This window comes from Zea mays, chromosome 5 (assembly GCF_902167145.1).
Source record: "Zea mays cultivar B73 chromosome 5, Zm-B73-REFERENCE-NAM-5.0, whole genome shotgun sequence".
Lineage (NCBI taxonomy): Eukaryota > Viridiplantae > Streptophyta > Magnoliopsida > Poales > Poaceae > Zea > Zea mays.
The window spans coordinates 133,412,942-133,430,320 of record NC_050100.1 but is presented as its reverse complement, the minus strand read 5'-3'; the positions used below and the strand labels follow the sequence as shown (position 1 = coordinate 133,430,320).

Genomic DNA, 17,379 nt, shown 5'->3' with positions numbered 1-17,379 from the left:
GTTCCTCATGCCAGCGCAACTGCCTTGAAGAATAAGCTATTACTCGGCCTTCTTGCATTAGAACATAGCCGAGACCACTGCCTGATGCGTCACAATACACATCAAAGGGCTTTTCAATGTTCGGTTGAGCCAATACCAGAGCAGTGGTCAATAATACTTTTAGTTGTTCAAAGGCTTCATTACATTTTGAAGACTAATTGAATTTGGTATCATTCTTCAATAAACTTGTGATTGGTTTCACAAGCTTGGAAAAATCTGGAATGAATCGGCGGTAATAACCAGCCAGTCCAAGGAAACTTTGGACTTGATGTATAGTGGTTGGGGTTTCCACTCCAAAATATCCTTGACTTTGCTAGGATCCACCGCAATCCCCTTGGCAGATAATACATGTCCCAGAAATTGGATCTCCTCCAGCCAGAATGCGCACTTACAGAACCTAGCATATAATTGGTGTTCCCTTAAGCGCGTTAATACGATCCGCAAGTGCTGAGCATGCTCCTCTTCATTCTTGAGTATATTAAGATATCGTCAATGAATACCACCACAAATTTGTCCAACTCGGTCATAAATACTAAGTTCATCAGATATGTGAAGTGGACAGGAGCATTCGTCAGTCCGAAAGACATAACCAAATATTCAAATAATCCATACCGCGTGGTGAATGCGGTCTTCGATATATCTTCGGGTCGGATACGGATCTGATGATAACCCGACCTGAGGTCAATCTTGACGAATACCCGAGCTCCGGTAAGTTGATCAAATAGAATGTCAATCCGGGGAAGAGGGTACTTATTCTTGATAGTGACCTCATTAAGGGTTCTATAATCCACGCACATCCGCAGTGTTTGGTCCTTCTTCTTGACAAAGATGGCTGGATAACCCCAAGGTGATGAACTTGGTCGGATAAATCCTTTTTCAAGTAGATCTTGTAATTGGGTCTTGAGTTATGCCAGTTCATTTGGAGGCTTTCGGTACGACCTTCTAGAAATGGGAGCCGTACCGGGCTTCAACTCAATCACAAACTCTACATCTCTTTCTGGAGGCAATCCAGGCAGATCTTCCGAGAAGACATCTCGAAACTCACATACTACTGGAATATCTTGGATCTCCGGTATGATGGCTTCATATACTCTGCCATATGGTTTAGCTGGAATAGCTACGGGGATAGACAAAAGAATCTCTTCTTGGCCATAACTCAACCTGATGGTTCTCAGATCAGTGTTGAGGATTGCTTTATACTGGGCTAACCAATTCATGCCCAAAATTACATCTATGTCTTGGCCTTTTAGAACAATCATATTAGTAGGAAAGTCCCATTCAGCCAAAGTTACGGGCACTCGGAAAGCCACTTCTTTAGTGAATATTTGTCCCCCGGGCGAATGAATAGTAAACCCTTCCCTTGATTCAGTATATGGAATGCAATGTTTCTCCACAAACTTCTTGCTTATGAAAGTATGCGAAGCACCAGAATCAAAGAGAATAATTGTAGGGTGATTGGCCACTAGAAACGTACCCATCATAACCGGTTCGCCTTCCGGTGTGGTGGCCACTTGAGTATAATAAATCCGTCCCGTTTTCCTTATATTTTTGCCTGAGGTATTGTTTGCCGCATTTCCCTTGGCTTGAGCGGAACTCCTAGAACTCTGCTAATTATTTGATCATTTCTACTTTGGGTATGGATAGTCCTTGATAAAATGTCCAGACTTTCCGAAATTAAAGCTGCCTGTTGAAGAGCTTGGGAGAGCAGGGAAACGAGTGCCAGGGGCACCTGGCTGATTTGTAACGGTGGGGGCAGCGGTAGGACGGATAAAAACCGGTTGCTTGAAAGGGTAGGAGGGTGGGCACGATGAAGAACGATTCTGATTAAAAGGCCGGATTACCAACCTTTGTCTTTTTTCAGACCCCTGATTGGGCTTGTCGCCTCCATTCCCCTTTGATTTTCCGGAGCCTGCATATTTGGCCTCAACTGCCAGCGCCGTGCTGACAACCCTTTCGTAAGAAAGATCAATGCAGGTGGCCATCTTTCGTTGCATTCGATCATTCAGGCCTCTCATGAAGCAATTTCTCTTCTTTAAATCCATGTTGACTTGATCGATAGCATATTGGGACAAGTGGTTGAATTTATTGAGATACTGAGTGACATTATCCCCGCCTTGTTTGAGCTTCATAAACTCCTCCTGCTTCATATGGAGCACCCCTTCAGGTATATAGTGCTCCCGGAAAGCCAACTTGAACTCGTCCCATGTAATTTGATGGCCGACCGGCTAAATGGCTACATAATTTCCCCACCATGTGCTGGCAGGGCCTCGCAATTGTTATGCCACAAACAAGGGCTTTTGAGTCTCCATACATCGGAGAAGCCCGGACTTATGTTCAATAACGCGGATCCACTCATCCGCTTCCAGAGGATCTTCTGCCGTCACAAACAATGGGGGACGTGTCTCCGAAAAATCCAGATATGACGTTTCACAGGGTCCTTGTGGATACGCTCGCCCGCCTTGTTGCTGCATTTGTTGCCCTGCCATTTCCCACAGGAAGCAGGTGTTGTCAGCTATGGCATTAACTAAGGCAGCGATGGCCTCAGCTAATGTTGGAGGTACTGAGGGTGGATTCGGGGTTGCTTCCCTCCCACGGGAGGTTCCTGCCCCATCCTATGCGCGAGTCTTAGATGACATCTGAGGCAAAGAACATTTGAAGAAATATGATATGTCAAAACAAACCATCCATTTCACATTACTTAAAAAGGGTAATGTTACAGACTCGTATTTACAACAGGATTACATTACCTATTACACATTACTACTACTTCTATACTATACTACTCTTGCTTCTTGTCGCTTTTGGTAGCCTCACTGTCAGGTGTAGGAGACCATTCGTCGACCAAATTCATTGAAGGAGGGGGCCTGAAAAGGTCCAGTTCTCCTCCAAGGGCTTCACCTGCTGCTCCAGATGGTACAGCTCCCATCCCGATAGGATCCGCAGGGACGTTAGGGTGTAGTTGTGAATACAACACATGAACTTCTTCATGTAGTGTATTACAATAAACCTGCAAGTTATCCACGGCTGAGCTAAGCTCTTCCACGCGGGCTCGAGCTCTAGCTTCCTTTGCCCAAGCTAGTGAACGAGAGTTCACAGCCCAGTCGAGCGCTAGATCCCGTTCCGCTAGTTGGTCTTGCAGGTGGCGGATGTCTATTCTCAATTTGTTTATTCTTTCACCATCTGCGACCCATATATCGTTCCTATGACGGAGTTCCGATTGAAGCTGATCAACTTGGGCTTCCAGATCCCCGATTGGATTGTTACTACCACTGCTACTATCTTCATGCCTCGAGGCAAGTTGATGACGGGGTACACCAATCGGCTTGGTAGACTTGCGCGCGGTCTTTCTCGTGCCCGGTGGCATATCTCCATGAGGGGAAATCTTATTAGCATAGTTTTTAGCATGATGCATGTGTAATTACAGAATCAACCTTAGTTGATTCACACCTTCTATACATTGCACTCTACTATCTGGTCTTTAAGATAAGTATCTCAGAAGGAGATTGGATAAGAAGAAAAGAAATTTTCTAAATAAGTCTTTGAAAATTCTTTTTGAAAATGTCTCATAACATCTGCAGAGATGGGCTTCGCTCCGATACCAGCTGTGACAGAACCTCCCAAGTCATTAGGCCCACCTATAGTTGTCCTTGTCCAACGGACCTCAGACAACCCTGCAGGTGCACCTGATCACTTGTCAAGTTCGGTATCTGAATTCCTTACCTTCCCAAGAGCGTTTTACCCGTCACGCAGACATTACAATTCATTGGAGATACGGAAATGCGGAAGCAGTTACAATAACTTACTTTTATTGAAAAGTAAGATAGAGTTAAATATTTACAGACCAAAACATAATATATGAGTGCTGAGTATTATTATTACAAACCATGGGAGGCAAAAACTCCTCCCGAATAAGCAGTAATTTTTTTTAACGGAGGGCCTTCCCTCCCGCAGCTTTAGTCTTGGTTCTCTTCTTTGGGTACCACCTTTGAACAGAAGCAACAAAAGTTTGTTGCTTCTTCACCTAAAACAACATGGGACAAAGCCCTGAGTACGAAGTGTACTTTCACAAGACTTACCCGACAAAGTAAATGACTCTCAAGGATATGCTGGCTTTAAGGGAGTCAAGGTAAGGCTTTATCAATAATCAATGACTCTGTTTGCAGAAATGCTTACTAAAAGTGGATCCTTACAAATCCAGTTTTATTTGTCAGGTTAAGTAAAATTACCTGCAACTAGAGTTCCTTCTACCCTAGCTCAATCACTTGACCTACACTAGCCAATTTCTTAACAACCCTTCATCTTTACTGGATTTCTATGTATAGGTCAGTGACCAAGTCTTCATATCCGCGAAGTTACGGCGATCCGAATCGATTATACTCAGCTGAGGATCTCTAATCACACGACATATGTAGCACTTAACCCTTGCATATATCAACTCGCCACCGGGGTTCTTAAGACCAGATCAGGTTCACGCCAACCGAGAGCACAGATACACCACCGTCCAGCCTCTTGCCACGGAGGGTACACACTACTCTCGCCATCCACTACAAGAAACTGATAAATGTTCGTGGGTTTTGTTAAGAACGTGGGTACCGACGTTCTTACATTAGTTAAGTTCATGGGTTTTTCTAATAACGTGGGTACCCACGTTCTTAAATTAACTTCGTGGGCTCTAGCTAAAACCGTCGAACTTAACCTATTAGAAACGTGGGTACCCACGTTCTTAAATTAAAAACGTGGGCCACGTAAACACCGTCGAACTTAACCCAAAAACCTAAATCCCTAACCCCGCTCGTCTCTCTTCCTCTCCTTTCCCACTTCCCAGTAGCTCGCGCCCGCCGCCGGCCGCCAGCCCGCGCGCTCCACAACCCCTTCGCAGGGAGGAGGAGGAAGCGGCCAGCACGTAATCAAAAGTAGGCGGCCACCAGAAATCTCACCCGCTCCCCAGCCCGACCATCCCGCCCCCGCACCCTCCCCCACCGGCGTAGACACCACGCGATGCCTCCCCCTGGCGTGCACACACAACACCCCTGCTCGCCGCGAGGATGTCCGCGCCAACACCATTTTTGTGTCTGGATAGATGGTGACCACCGCCGGGGATGAGACCGCCTCCATCCATGCGTGCCTCGCCAACGCCGGTACCCCCCGAATCCGAGTGGTGGAACCAGAGGTGTGCGCGCCGAGCACGACGAAACAGGTGCTCCGTCGTGAGTGCATCGGCCACGGTGGAGTTGGACGCGTCGACGAGCGGCACCAAGTTCGCTGGGCGGCGAGCAGATGTGCGGGACAGGGATCTGCTGGTGGTGGTTTTTGAGGTCGACAACAACACCGATTTGCTTGCCTCGAAGACCACCAGCATCGACGACGGGCGGCGTGAAGAAGCTACACCACTTCTCGATTCGCTCGTCTGATGCTGCGTCGTCGTCCCGGGAGTGGGGGAGCTGGGCGGAGTGCTCCGTCGACCTCAAGCTCGACCGGCTAGGCGAGTTCGGGGCGGCGGACGACACAAAGGAGCCGCTGCTACAACAACAACGCCGTCCGCTAGCCCAATGAAGCGCCCACGCTCGAGCCCGGTGGCGCCGACAGGACGTAGTGCCCCACGGTGGACAGCTGCAAGGTCGACCTCAGCAAGTGCCACGACTACCACCGCTGCCACAAGGTCTGTTCATTTTCTATGTTCTACAAATGTTTTATAACAAAATTGTTAGTAAAATTATGTTATGAAGACGTTCCGATGTCCAAGATGTCTCTTGTTTGTCAATGGAGTAGCACTATAATATATGCAAGGAATTCATAAGCACAAATGTATAAAGTTTTTTCCCTTTTATTCTAATTTTGTGCTATTATCTTAGGTTCGCCGACTTAATTCAAGCTATCCTGGAGGTCTGGTATCTTACATCCAGAATGCCAAAAAACTTCTTGCGGATTCAAAGGAAGGCAAAAACCCATATGATGGTTTCACCCCTTCTGTAAGTCTTTTTCATCAATGGTTTAGGCCCTGTTTGTAAGCACCCAGTTTTTAAGAAACTGGTTTATAGAAATTGAGGTGGTTCCAAACATACTAGTTTATGACTCAGTTTATAGAAATTAGATTCTTAGTTTTTTAAAAACCAAGAAGCTGGCCTCTCCTAACTAATAGATAAAAACTAGTTTCTTAAAAACTGGGTTGCTTCCAAACAGGGCCTTAGTTTGGCCTAAATATCTATCCTTTTCATGGGAGTTGTTCTATGAATAGTTTGAATTAATAATTTGAAATGGATGTTCTTTAAGTTATTTTGGGTAATTCTCTACTTCCTTTATTTTTCCTCTCTTCTTGATGACACAACTAATAAACTTTGCCATACCTTACTTGCAGGTGCCTTCAGGGGAGGTTTTGACTTTTGGCAATGACAATTTTGTTTCACTGGAAACAGCTGGGATAAAAGAAGCCTGCAATGCTGCATTTGTTCTTGTAGCCGGAGGGCTTGGCGAAAGGCTTGGCTACAAAGGAATTAAGGTATGCAGTATGCACTGAGCTGGGAATAGCAAACTAATATCTAAGCTTGTTTCATGAGGTAGTACAGTAGCTAGGCACACTTTAGTTGGAACTCAATTTAGATGCTGTAGTTGCTGTACTGGTATGGTGTCTTGTAAGTATGATTTAGCTAGTATCATTTGGTTAAATTTTTTCTCTTACTGATAGTGTTATTTGGCTAAGGTTTTTCTCTTGCTGAATGCTGATATTGCACACATCCTGCACAGAAAATAAAAACATCATTTAGGACCTGATTGTGAGAAAGCTTAATGATTTACAGGCAGTAAAGTATTTTAACTCCTAGTTCAAAGCACAAACTTTATGACTCTAAAACAGGATTAAGGGTATCTGAGTATCATTAGGTTGTGGCCTTGAAAGTTTTTAGATTATCCAACCATGTTTCTGAAATTTCTCACTGGTGCTTCTGTTACTTTCTTTGGTCAGGTAGCACTTCCCCGGGAAACAACTACTGGAAAATGTTTCCTTCAACACTATATAGAGTCTATCCTGGCTTTTCAAGAGGCCAGCTGCAAAATGGTTGATGGTATGTACTCTACATTTATCTATAGTTGATTAGTGACTTACTGACTTACAAGAAGTACTTTATGGAACTGGAACCTATCATTGTTTTAGTGCTTACAAATGAATTTCAACCTTTCCATTAAGGTCTTGGTTTCATTTTATTTTGTCTTATGCACCTTTGTATCTGGCAATTACTTGATTTATTGCCAGTTTCATTCTTTACACGTAATACTATTGGGTCTTAGAGAATGTTCAGGTCTTGCTTTATTCTGATTGATGTTATTCATCTGCCATGCAGAGGGGTGCCAAACAAAGATTCCATTTGTTATTATGACTTCTGATGATACAAATGCGCTAACTATCAAGCTTTTAGAGTCAAACTCCTACTTTGGAATGGAACCATCTCAAGTGAAAATACTAAAGCAGGTTCCTTCTGTTCCCTTGTTCTATTCATGTGATAGTTATGGTAAAAATGTAGCTTTTATATATGCAAAGCACATGGCTGCTACTTTTGGTGTTGACTGTACATTCTCTTCCATTTTCAGGAAAAAGTAGCATGTCTAGCTGACAATGATGCAAGGCTTGCATTAAACCCAAGCGACAAGTACAAAATTCATGTTTGAAATTTCCATTCCAGGATCAGTAACATTGTATTTGAATATATCACGATTTGGTTTCCACATACACGGAGTTTCTGTCCACCTTTCTTAGTACCAGTTTTGTGACTTGGCAGTCAAAGCCACATGGGCATGGAGATGTTCATTCTCTTCTTTATTCAAGTGGCTTGCTTGAACAATGGTATGCTCATTAATTAAAAAATTCACCACTGGAGGTTTCTTCCTTAATTAGCAGCCATATATCGTGAAGTAATTTAATGTCACTATACTATGTGTTTTTTGTTAGGAAGACTGAAGGACGGAAGTGGGTTCTCTTTTTCCAGGATACAAATGGATTGCTTTTCAATGTTTGTACACTGGCTTCCCTACTGTGCTATAATTTTATTGTTTAAAATAGAGCATTTTTACTATCCTTGAAAATGTACAGGGAGGTACCAAAATTATTACATGAATCTGGTACCTAAGGTACCAAATTGTAGTGCCAAGGTACCAAAATGGGTACCCCTAGTTGTAAATTGTGATACCTCTTGGTACCTTTCCAAGGGTTCCTTATATATTTGTGGCCAACTGCTTTCTTGAGCTTGGGACCTTTGATTACAGAGAAACAACTTGATTTTCTTGATTATTTTGTAGGCAATACCATCAGCATTAGGTGTCAGTGCCACCAAGGGTTACAATGTAAATTCTCTCGCTGTTCCTAGGAAAGCCAAGGAAGCAATTGGAGGAATTACCAAACTTACTCATGTCGATGGTAGGTTTTACTATTGTTTACCCATTTGATATGAGCTTTTCATGGCTTTTAAGTTTTAAACAAAAAAAATTGTGGGCCGTTGTGATGTTTTTTAGCAAAAGAATTATTCAAATTTGAGAAGAACAAATATGTCTAGTAGCAAACTGGGCCATCTTTTGTGTCCACCAGCAAAGGGTGGTCACTTTCAGTATCCTGTAGACTATTTTACCTTGAACAAAAGAATACATCACTTCTTTTAGCCACTGATGGTACGATTTTGTCAAATTTGTCATAACTCCATTATTGTGCTCAGGTAGAACAATGGTCATCAACGTAGAGTACAATCAGCTTGATCCACTCCTTCGTGCAACTGGACATCCTGATGGAGATTCAAATTGCGAGACAGGCTATTCTCCATATCCTAGAAATATAAACCAGGTAAACTATTTGTTCCAAAGGGATAATTTACCATGAGTTCAGACACGGCAAGTGATCTGTGGCTCTTGGTTCACCAAATACTGAAAACATGTCTTATTGATATTCCCCTTCGGATGAGGGTGAACCATGAACCGTCTATTAATGATTGTCCTGCTTTTAAAACTGGACAGAACTCTGTCAACATTGTTATATGATGTTACGTTCAAGGTGCATATTTTGTTGTACTAAGAAAGACATTGAGCTTTTGTAGTTGATACTGGAGCTTGGACCATATATTGAGGAGCTCAAGAAAACACATGGCGCCATTTCTGAATTTGTAAATCCCAAGTATTTTTTCTAACCACTTCCTGTTATGCACTTCTAATTACAGTGATATTGATATTTAAAGTTCCTTTTCTATATTGGTTTTGTGTACAACTTTTTAATATGGACTTTTGCCGTTTGTCTAACCCTAGCCTCTGATCATTTTTGCCCTCAGATATTTGGAAGGCGCATGCTGGTTCATCACAGTCAGAGGGTTCGGGTCTGGATATGGAGAGGAACGGATGCAATCATATTTATTGTCCATATCCTCTCCAACCAATTGCCTCAGCTGGTCAGCACTCTGAAAGCAGCACTGCATACTTTTCTTGGCCTACATCTACTCTAATGCACGGGTCAGCTGAAGGCCGTGCTAATTACTTTGGGAACCTACAGAAGGGTGTACTACCAGGACATCTTGGTCGCTTGCCAAAGGGCCAACAAGCTACCACCTTACTTGATTTAATGATTATAAATATATTGCTGACAAAAGAGTATTTCCATCACTTGCCATTCCTCAAATATAAATATATTGCATCTATTATATGGCTCTTCTGACAAAAGAAGTTTGAAAACAGAGAGGAAGGATAAGGACGCAAAGAAAAGAAGTAAAAAGAGGAGAAGGGTATACTCTAGCTTATGACCTGCTGCCTATTTGTGAAATTGTTGCGATTTACCTAATGGAAATATATTTAGTTATGATAACTCTGTTCTAGGTACTTTTCTTACTTAAAATTTGTTTGACGCCCTCACCTTTAAATCTTTAACAGCACAAAAGTTCATCAGAGTCAAGTTCCAGCTCATCTTCAGAATCTTCAAGCAGCGACGATGAGAGTTCAAGGAAGTCCAGATCACGGTCGAGATCAAAGAGAACAAGGAAGGAAAAGAAGAGCCGGTCAAAGTCCAAGCGCAGAGGCAGTGAAAGCGAGGAGGAAGGCCCGGTACGCCTCTCTAAATTCTTCGGGATGTAAGGAGTAGACGCTACTGTAGTTGGAAATCGCTTGATTAGCAGCCTCGTTACCGCATAGAGCACCCATTGATCTCTTTGGTCTTGTTAAAGTTAAGTGATAGTTTGTTTTTTATTACTCTTGGTGATCGACATCATCTAGATGGATCGATTGTGATCAAAAGTGTAGTAATCACCAAGAGAGCTTGTGAGTGATCTAACTCAGAATTGTACACGGTTGTGAATGATTCACCATACCGGAGTGGTAAAGAACCAACTTATAGAGTGCACTTGGCCCTTGCGTGAACCAAGCTTATGTATTTGGACTTATGTGAATTTGTGAACTTATATATTTGGACTTGTGCGAATTTGTGATATGAACATATATCAATGTGTTTGAAATCTGTATTGTATGTGATATATTGTGTTGCATGTGATATTATGTGTGTCTAATTTTTCATTTTTGTATTTTTTATTTTTTCTAGAAAAGGGTTAAGAACGTGGGTACCCACGTTCTTAAGGTTAAGAACGTGGGTGCCGTCGAACTTATTGTGCAGTCCTCGCAGACGCATGTAGGGTTAAGAACGTGGGTACCCACGTTCTTAAGTTTAAGAACGTGGGTACCGTCGAACTTATTGTACAGTCCTAGCAGCTCCACGCAGGACACATAAGCTCGACGGCCACGTGACCCCGTCGAACTTAACCTTAAGAACGTGGGTGCCGTCGAACTTATGGGAAAAAATTCGACGGGCCCCGTCGAACTTAAAAACGCACGTTCTTAATGTTAAGTTCGACGGTACCCACGTTCTTAATGTTAAGTTCGACGGTACCCACGTTCTTAATGTTAAGTTCGACGGGGCCGTCGAACTTACTTTTTTAAGTTCGTCCAAAAATCGCCGTCGGCTATATTCGTCGGTAAACCCACGTTCTTACGGTAAGTTCGACGGCTTATTACATTAAGTTCGACGGTTTTTCACCCACGTTCTTTAACCAGTTTCTTGTAGTGATCTCTCCACTCCCATTGTGTGTTATCTTATTCTGGTATTAGTCTGCCCGAGGCAAAGCTTACCCATGACGAGGCATGTGACCAGTTAAAGGGTCCTCGGTCATCAAGCCTACATCGGCACAGTCCTTAATCGACTCAGACAGAGACACTACACCGAGACTCTCTTCTCGTGTAAGTCACCCGCCCGGTCTCAGCTTAATCATTTCAAACACAAAGTTTGGTACCTGTCAGAGGTACATCTTATCCGATATTGAACCCATCATGGCCATGATGGATCCACCATCAAGTTTTGTTTTTGAAAAACATCCCACCCACTTTGCAACATCATCTTTTGTGAAAACAAAACATTTTGTTTTTCTAGAGCAAGACTAAGCATAAGAAAAACCTTATGTAAAACAGGGGTTTAAGGAGAATTATTCAAATCCAAGGAAGGAAATGCAGGAATTGGTTTAGCACACAACTCCTATCACCTAATGCATCAAGCAAGTGAGAAAGATTTTATAAGGAACAAGGAGGTGACAAATGCACCGGGGCTTGCCTTGTGTTACTGGTGAATCAGGCTCGGTTCGGCAGATATCAAAATAGAAACAGCTGCCTGCCTGATGTTTCTCAGGTGGTGGTGGTGATGAAGTCCTTGTCTCTTCGACTTCTACTTCCTCTTTGTTTTCTAAATATAGCCAAGTATAATAATGAATGCTCATGTAGTGCTCATGAAGATGCAAAGACAATAAAAGTTTATTATCTAAGGTCTTGAATACAACTTTCCTTCACGGATCTCCGAGAACTTAGGGTTTTCGGAGTCAATAGTGAAGTTCAAAGGGCAGGGGGTAGGGTTTTGGGTTCTATGTACCAAACATGGTCCAAATCATACCCAACTTTACCCAAGGCTTCTAAATATTATTTAGAGATTACCCTAAAAATTTAGTGAATTTTGGATTTATTATTTATTCTCTAAAAATCCTGAAGCAAGGTTTTTGGCTATTTTAAATACTCTATACTTTCCTATTTGGACTAAAAATCATGAAACTATTTTTATTAAATACTACAAGAAATTAGAAACCTAGCAAAATTAGTCTTGCATTTTTAGCATTTTTCTACAATTTTCTAGAATTTCTTTAGCTCTGGCAGAAAAGGAAAAAGAAAAGGCATGAACAGTTCTGGGCTAAATCCGGCCCGAACCGGCCCAGCCAGGGCAGAAGCGCGCCCGCGCGCGCGCCTGCGCTGGTGGATTTGCACAAAGGCCCCCGCTATTTTGAATATCCTGAAGCGGGTCGCAATACTATTCCAGGAGTCGCTGACATTTCACAGAAAAGTCCCTGCACTTCCATTTCTTCACGGTTTGAAGTCCCCGACGGCGAACGACGCAGGACCGCGCTCCGGCGAGCGTACATCGGCCAATCTACTCAATGACCGACGCCCTATTTCGGCAGAAACCGAATTCAAGACCTAAGGATCGTTTCCCCCCAACTAATTTCACAAACGGCGATCTAAGTGGCTCTGTCCATGGTGACAGCGGGTAAGGCGGACGGCCAACCGCGTTCCCGGCGATCTATGGTAGCTCAGCACAATTGAACGGGCCGAGAGGCACCCAGGGAACCTAAGGAAGCTAAACTAAGGGAGCAGGGGGTATGAGCATACATGGAACAGGCTGACCACGATGAGGTGCTTCTACGGTGGCGGAAACAGAGATTGGGGGGAATGAGAAATTAGCGAGCTCTGGTGATCAATTGAGGGCACGGTTTGGGTGGCTTGGTGCTTGACTACCCTACGGAGCTCATGGCGGGCTCAATTTATAGTAGGCAAGAGTGGTGCCCAGTGAATTGGACGACGACGCGCGGCGGCCGGAGAAACAAGAAGTTACTGGCGCACGTGATTAGTGTCTTCCGTCGTGGCGAACTCACTGGCGATGAATAGACACCGCAAGCCGAGCTACTGCGACGTGGTAAGAAGGGTCATAACGTGGCGTGACCGGGGAAACGGCGGTGCCCGCGGTAATGGCCGCGCGACCACGTTGCCGGCGCAAGTGGGCAAAAGGCAGAGTGACCGCGGTGGCTTGTGTTTATCGAGGCAAGATCTTTTCACGTCGAGCACAATCCACTAGCTCAGGATATGAATTGCGATGACCGGTGGCGCAAATCCGGATGCGCAGATCGTCGGCGGCGAGAGACTGAAGCCTGAGATATTTAGTGCACTATACCATGGCGCAGTTTATTCAGTTGACCTGATAGACCAACTTTGAGCTCGATTTTCTCCTAAATTCATATGGCAACTTGCTGATCGGCTAGTATCAAAGTTGTTGTCTAATGATCCATCTATAAACCAACTATAGTCACCATGTTCAAATATCCACGGGATCATCTTCAAAATGGCCCCTAAAGTTCATCCCATGTCACTGAATATCCAATTTCAGGTTTCAGACAGACTCACAGCCCAACTTGGGGCACATTTATCTCAGAATTCTTCATGGTACCAAGGCATGATCTCTATAGTAAAGTTATTCTCCTTTCATAGATCTACAAAATTGATGTGGTGACCTAGGGCAAAAAGTTTATAACTTGGCAGATATAGGGCTCCAAAGTTGAGCAATTCCCACTGAAAATCAGACTTCGCCAATAGAGTTCAAATAGGACTTTTTGCAAATAAGCTCAAATCTCAAGGTTTAATTTGCAAATCCACATACTTGTGAACCATATGACTTAAGATGCCTTACTTTCATGGTTTTTGCACTTTAGTCCAAAAGTGCACTAATTTTGCACTTAGCCCCCTAGGGTTTTACTCTAGGGTTTTCTAGGGTTCTATTTAGGGTTTTTGGTGACTCTAGTGTTTGGATGTTACTTAGGTCCATTCCTAGTGACATTTTATGACTATTTCAATTGGGTTTTAAAGTTTTCTCCTATTTAAGCCTTGTTTGCTCTATTAAGCCCATTCTAGGGTTAGGTACCCTACTTTAGGGTTTTATCCACAAAATGTCGCATCAATACAACTTGTTTGAAATTTTTTGCCTAGTGAATGCACTCTAGGTGTGACAAACACATAAAATGCCAATGCTTATGATGTTATGCTTAAGTTTTAGTGGCAGTAACACCAGGGGTGTTACATTAGGGTTTATGTACTTTATTGTAAAGCTAGAACAAACCCACACACCCACCCTTGCTCTGTAAGAGAAAATAGGAAATAAAGTTGTGACACGTTTCCTTTTCCATTACTTACCTTGGAGCCTTAAATCTCGGGACGAGATTCTTTTATGGGAGGAAGGATTTAACACCCCTGGTGTTACGAGAACTAAAACTTTGGCATGACATGATAAGCATTGGCATTACATTATGTATGATACACCTAGAATGCATCCACTAGGCTAAAATTTCAAAACAAACATGTGGTGTGATGCTTGTGTGATGATCTGACTTGATAAAAGGGATTCTTGACACTAGGATAGAATATCTCTCTTTAAGGATTAGAGAACTATGGCCTTGTGAGCTGAGCTCTAAGGTATGATCTCAACAAGTTTGTGGAAATGATCAAGAAAGGTTAAGCTTAGAGAGCTTAAGTGCCACATGTACACTAGAACACTCAAAACCCTAATTTGGAACCTTGAAACCCTAAATAGTGTCTGTTGGTCTTTGTTCTCGATATTTATATTACATTGATACCTTCGGCTTGCCAGAAGGTGAAAATGCGAGAGTGACACAAGAGTGATACAATCCAGCGTGAACAATACATGGTCAATTTATAGGCACGAGACGTAGCCCGGACAAAATTACATCCATGTCCCTGATAACTAATTATAATCATAATGCGAACTATTAAGGACTATATAGTCTTTTCCTCTTTAAGAGGGTATCATCCTTCGCCTTTATCATAATACCAAGCCGAAGCTCTTTTAGTCGTAGCTTCGGCTTTTGTCCGCATCATCTTCGGCTTATATCTTCATGTCACACCTGCCTTTGTACTGTCTTGCCGAAGGTGGTTTTGCCTTGAGGACCTTTGGCGGAGAAGAAGACCCCCAACAGTAGCCCCTTCGCGGTGCTAGATCGTTTTTCGTAATGAGCTCGATCCGCGAAAAACACGAAGGCTTAAGAATGCCAAACGTCTGAAAAACACCTTCCCTGAGCTCATTGCCGAGAAATGATTATAATATTCTGGATGCCGGACAGTCCACCGCTCAGCCAATGCGAGCAGTATGGCGGTTCGCCTTCTCCCCCTGCAGCACTATATAAACAGACAGGTAGGTGAGGAGTTACCACAACATTTATTGTCATTGCACTGTTGTGCTGTTAAATTTTTTAACCATAGCCGAAGCTCTCTGTATTGCATTTTCGAGCAAACGCTTCATCACTGGAAAATAGCTTCATCTTAGAAAAAGCGTAGACATAAATGGCCAGAGTTAGATCCACTGCTAGGGTGTCTCGTGAGGGGGATGAGGCCAAAGCTGCCGAAACAACGCCCATATCAGAAGTAATGAAGCGATCAGGTCTAGTTGTGCCAGGGGAAGTTACTGACGAAGGTGCTTCCAATGCCGAAGCTGGACAAAATGTGGTTGAGGGTGAGAGTGATTATGAAAGCGAAGAGGATAACTGCATTCTGAACCCGGCAAAGCCTAGTCATCTTGAATTTGAAAAATCTACTGTAACAGAAGATGACATGACTATGATGAAAAAACTGGGCTATTTTAGGGAGTCTGAGAGCAAGCTTGTTCGATTTGCTGGGGAAGTGGTAATTCCGGAGTCGAGGGAGGACCAAGTTATCATCTTTAAGAGCTTCTTCAGAGCAGGGCTTCGGTTCCCCCTAAATGACATGATAGGGGAGGTTCTAAAGAACTTTGAAATATACCTTCATCAGCTGACCCCCAATGCTATTGTTAGACTTAGTGTCTTCATATGGGCTCTCCGAAGCCAAGGAATGGATGCTAATGCCGAAGCTTTTTGCCAGGTGCATGAGCTACACTACCAGACGAAGGCTAGAGAAGATGGCCTTCACAAGAACTTTGGCTGTTATAATTTTGTGTATCGGAAGGATACGAAGGCCCCGGTTATTGGCTATCGCACCAAGTGGCCAACCGGGTGGACTAATGAATGGTTTTACATTAAAGTTGATGAGAAGAAGAGGGAAAAACTCATGAGTATGGTAATGAGTCCCTTGAAGCTGAACTTCGGCATGACTCAACCCTTGTGCAACATGCAGTTAGGGTCCCCTTGCCAATTGGCTGAAGTAGAATTTAGAGTGGTGTCTGGGCACATCAGTACTAGGGACTTAGTGCAAGAGTACTTATCAAACAGAACATATCCAACTTCTAGTGGTTGGGAAATGTCAAAGAGAAAAGAAGTGGGAAAGAAGCATGAGCTTGTACGACTCCTCTATCGCTTTAAGTTTGATAAACAATTCAAAAAACCTTGCAAAGAATGGATGGAGATGATCGAGACCATGTGCAATGAAATACTTGGTAATTATACCAAGAAAGAAGATCAGTTGATGACTGCAGCCTTTGGTACCCGGCCGAAATGAAGATTGAACCGGGTAATGGACGCCTTAAATTTCGAATACCCTGACTATGAAAAGCTTGACAAAGGGGTCGAAGGGGTGAAAAGAAAAAGGGTTGTCAGCATCATAAATAGGCAAGGTGCCCGACTAATAAAAGAAGATGAGAAAATTTTGAAGAAAGCGAAAACAGCTCCTGAGCCAAAAGCAACATCCTCTAAAAAGCAAAGGCTTGATACAACACCCTCTGCTGAGCCGAAGGTGGATGAGGCAGAAGAAGCTCCTTCAACACCCTCTGCTGCCGAAGTGGCAGAAATTTTAAAGGTAATGACTAACTCCCTGCCCATCAAGCTGCTAAATCCTCTAGGACCAGAACAGACGAAATTTTTACAGAAGATAGAACAACCTTCGGCTGCAAAGGAGAAGGTTGAAGGGCAAAAGAAACGAAGAATAGTCAACGTGATGCAAGCCATCGAGTGAACACCGCCTTCAGCTTCAGCGGCTAAAATAGTGACTGCTGCGGGTACCGAAGCCGATGCTGTTGCCGAAGCTAAAAAACTCGCAACCACAATGTCAGGAATTGACAAGCTTATATCAGATATGGTTGCGGAGAAGAAAGGTGTGGCTGCGGAGGAAAGCATGGCCGCAGTGCCTGATAAAGGGAAGAAAGTTGTTGATACTTTTTCGGGAGAGAAAGATTTTGACCTTCGGCACCTAGGTGGCTAGGAACTGTCCGAGGCAGACAAGGAGGAGTTGAAAGAATATGCAATATCTTGTGGCTATCAGCCGAGA

At 43.4% G+C, this 17,379-nt stretch overlaps 1 protein-coding gene across 1 annotated transcript; it reads left to right on the top strand.

The window, feature by feature from the left end:
- Nucleotides 1–5,773: 5,773 nt before the first annotated feature.
- Nucleotides 5,774–10,442, top strand: LOC109939773 (UDP-sugar pyrophosphorylase). Its single transcript, XM_020538096.2, has 13 exons — nucleotides 5,774–5,791; nucleotides 5,892–6,008; nucleotides 6,395–6,535; nucleotides 6,998–7,097; nucleotides 7,374–7,501; nucleotides 7,621–7,692; nucleotides 7,809–7,873; nucleotides 7,979–8,039; nucleotides 8,326–8,443; nucleotides 8,736–8,860; nucleotides 9,111–9,187; nucleotides 9,339–9,785; nucleotides 9,931–10,442. Exons 1-12 carry the CDS (start codon nucleotides 5,774–5,776, stop codon nucleotides 9,466–9,468), a joined length of 1,152 nt encoding a protein of 383 aa, XP_020393685.1. The 3' UTR covers nucleotides 9,469–9,785; nucleotides 9,931–10,442.
- The last annotated feature ends 6,937 nt before the right edge of the window (nucleotides 10,443–17,379 follow it).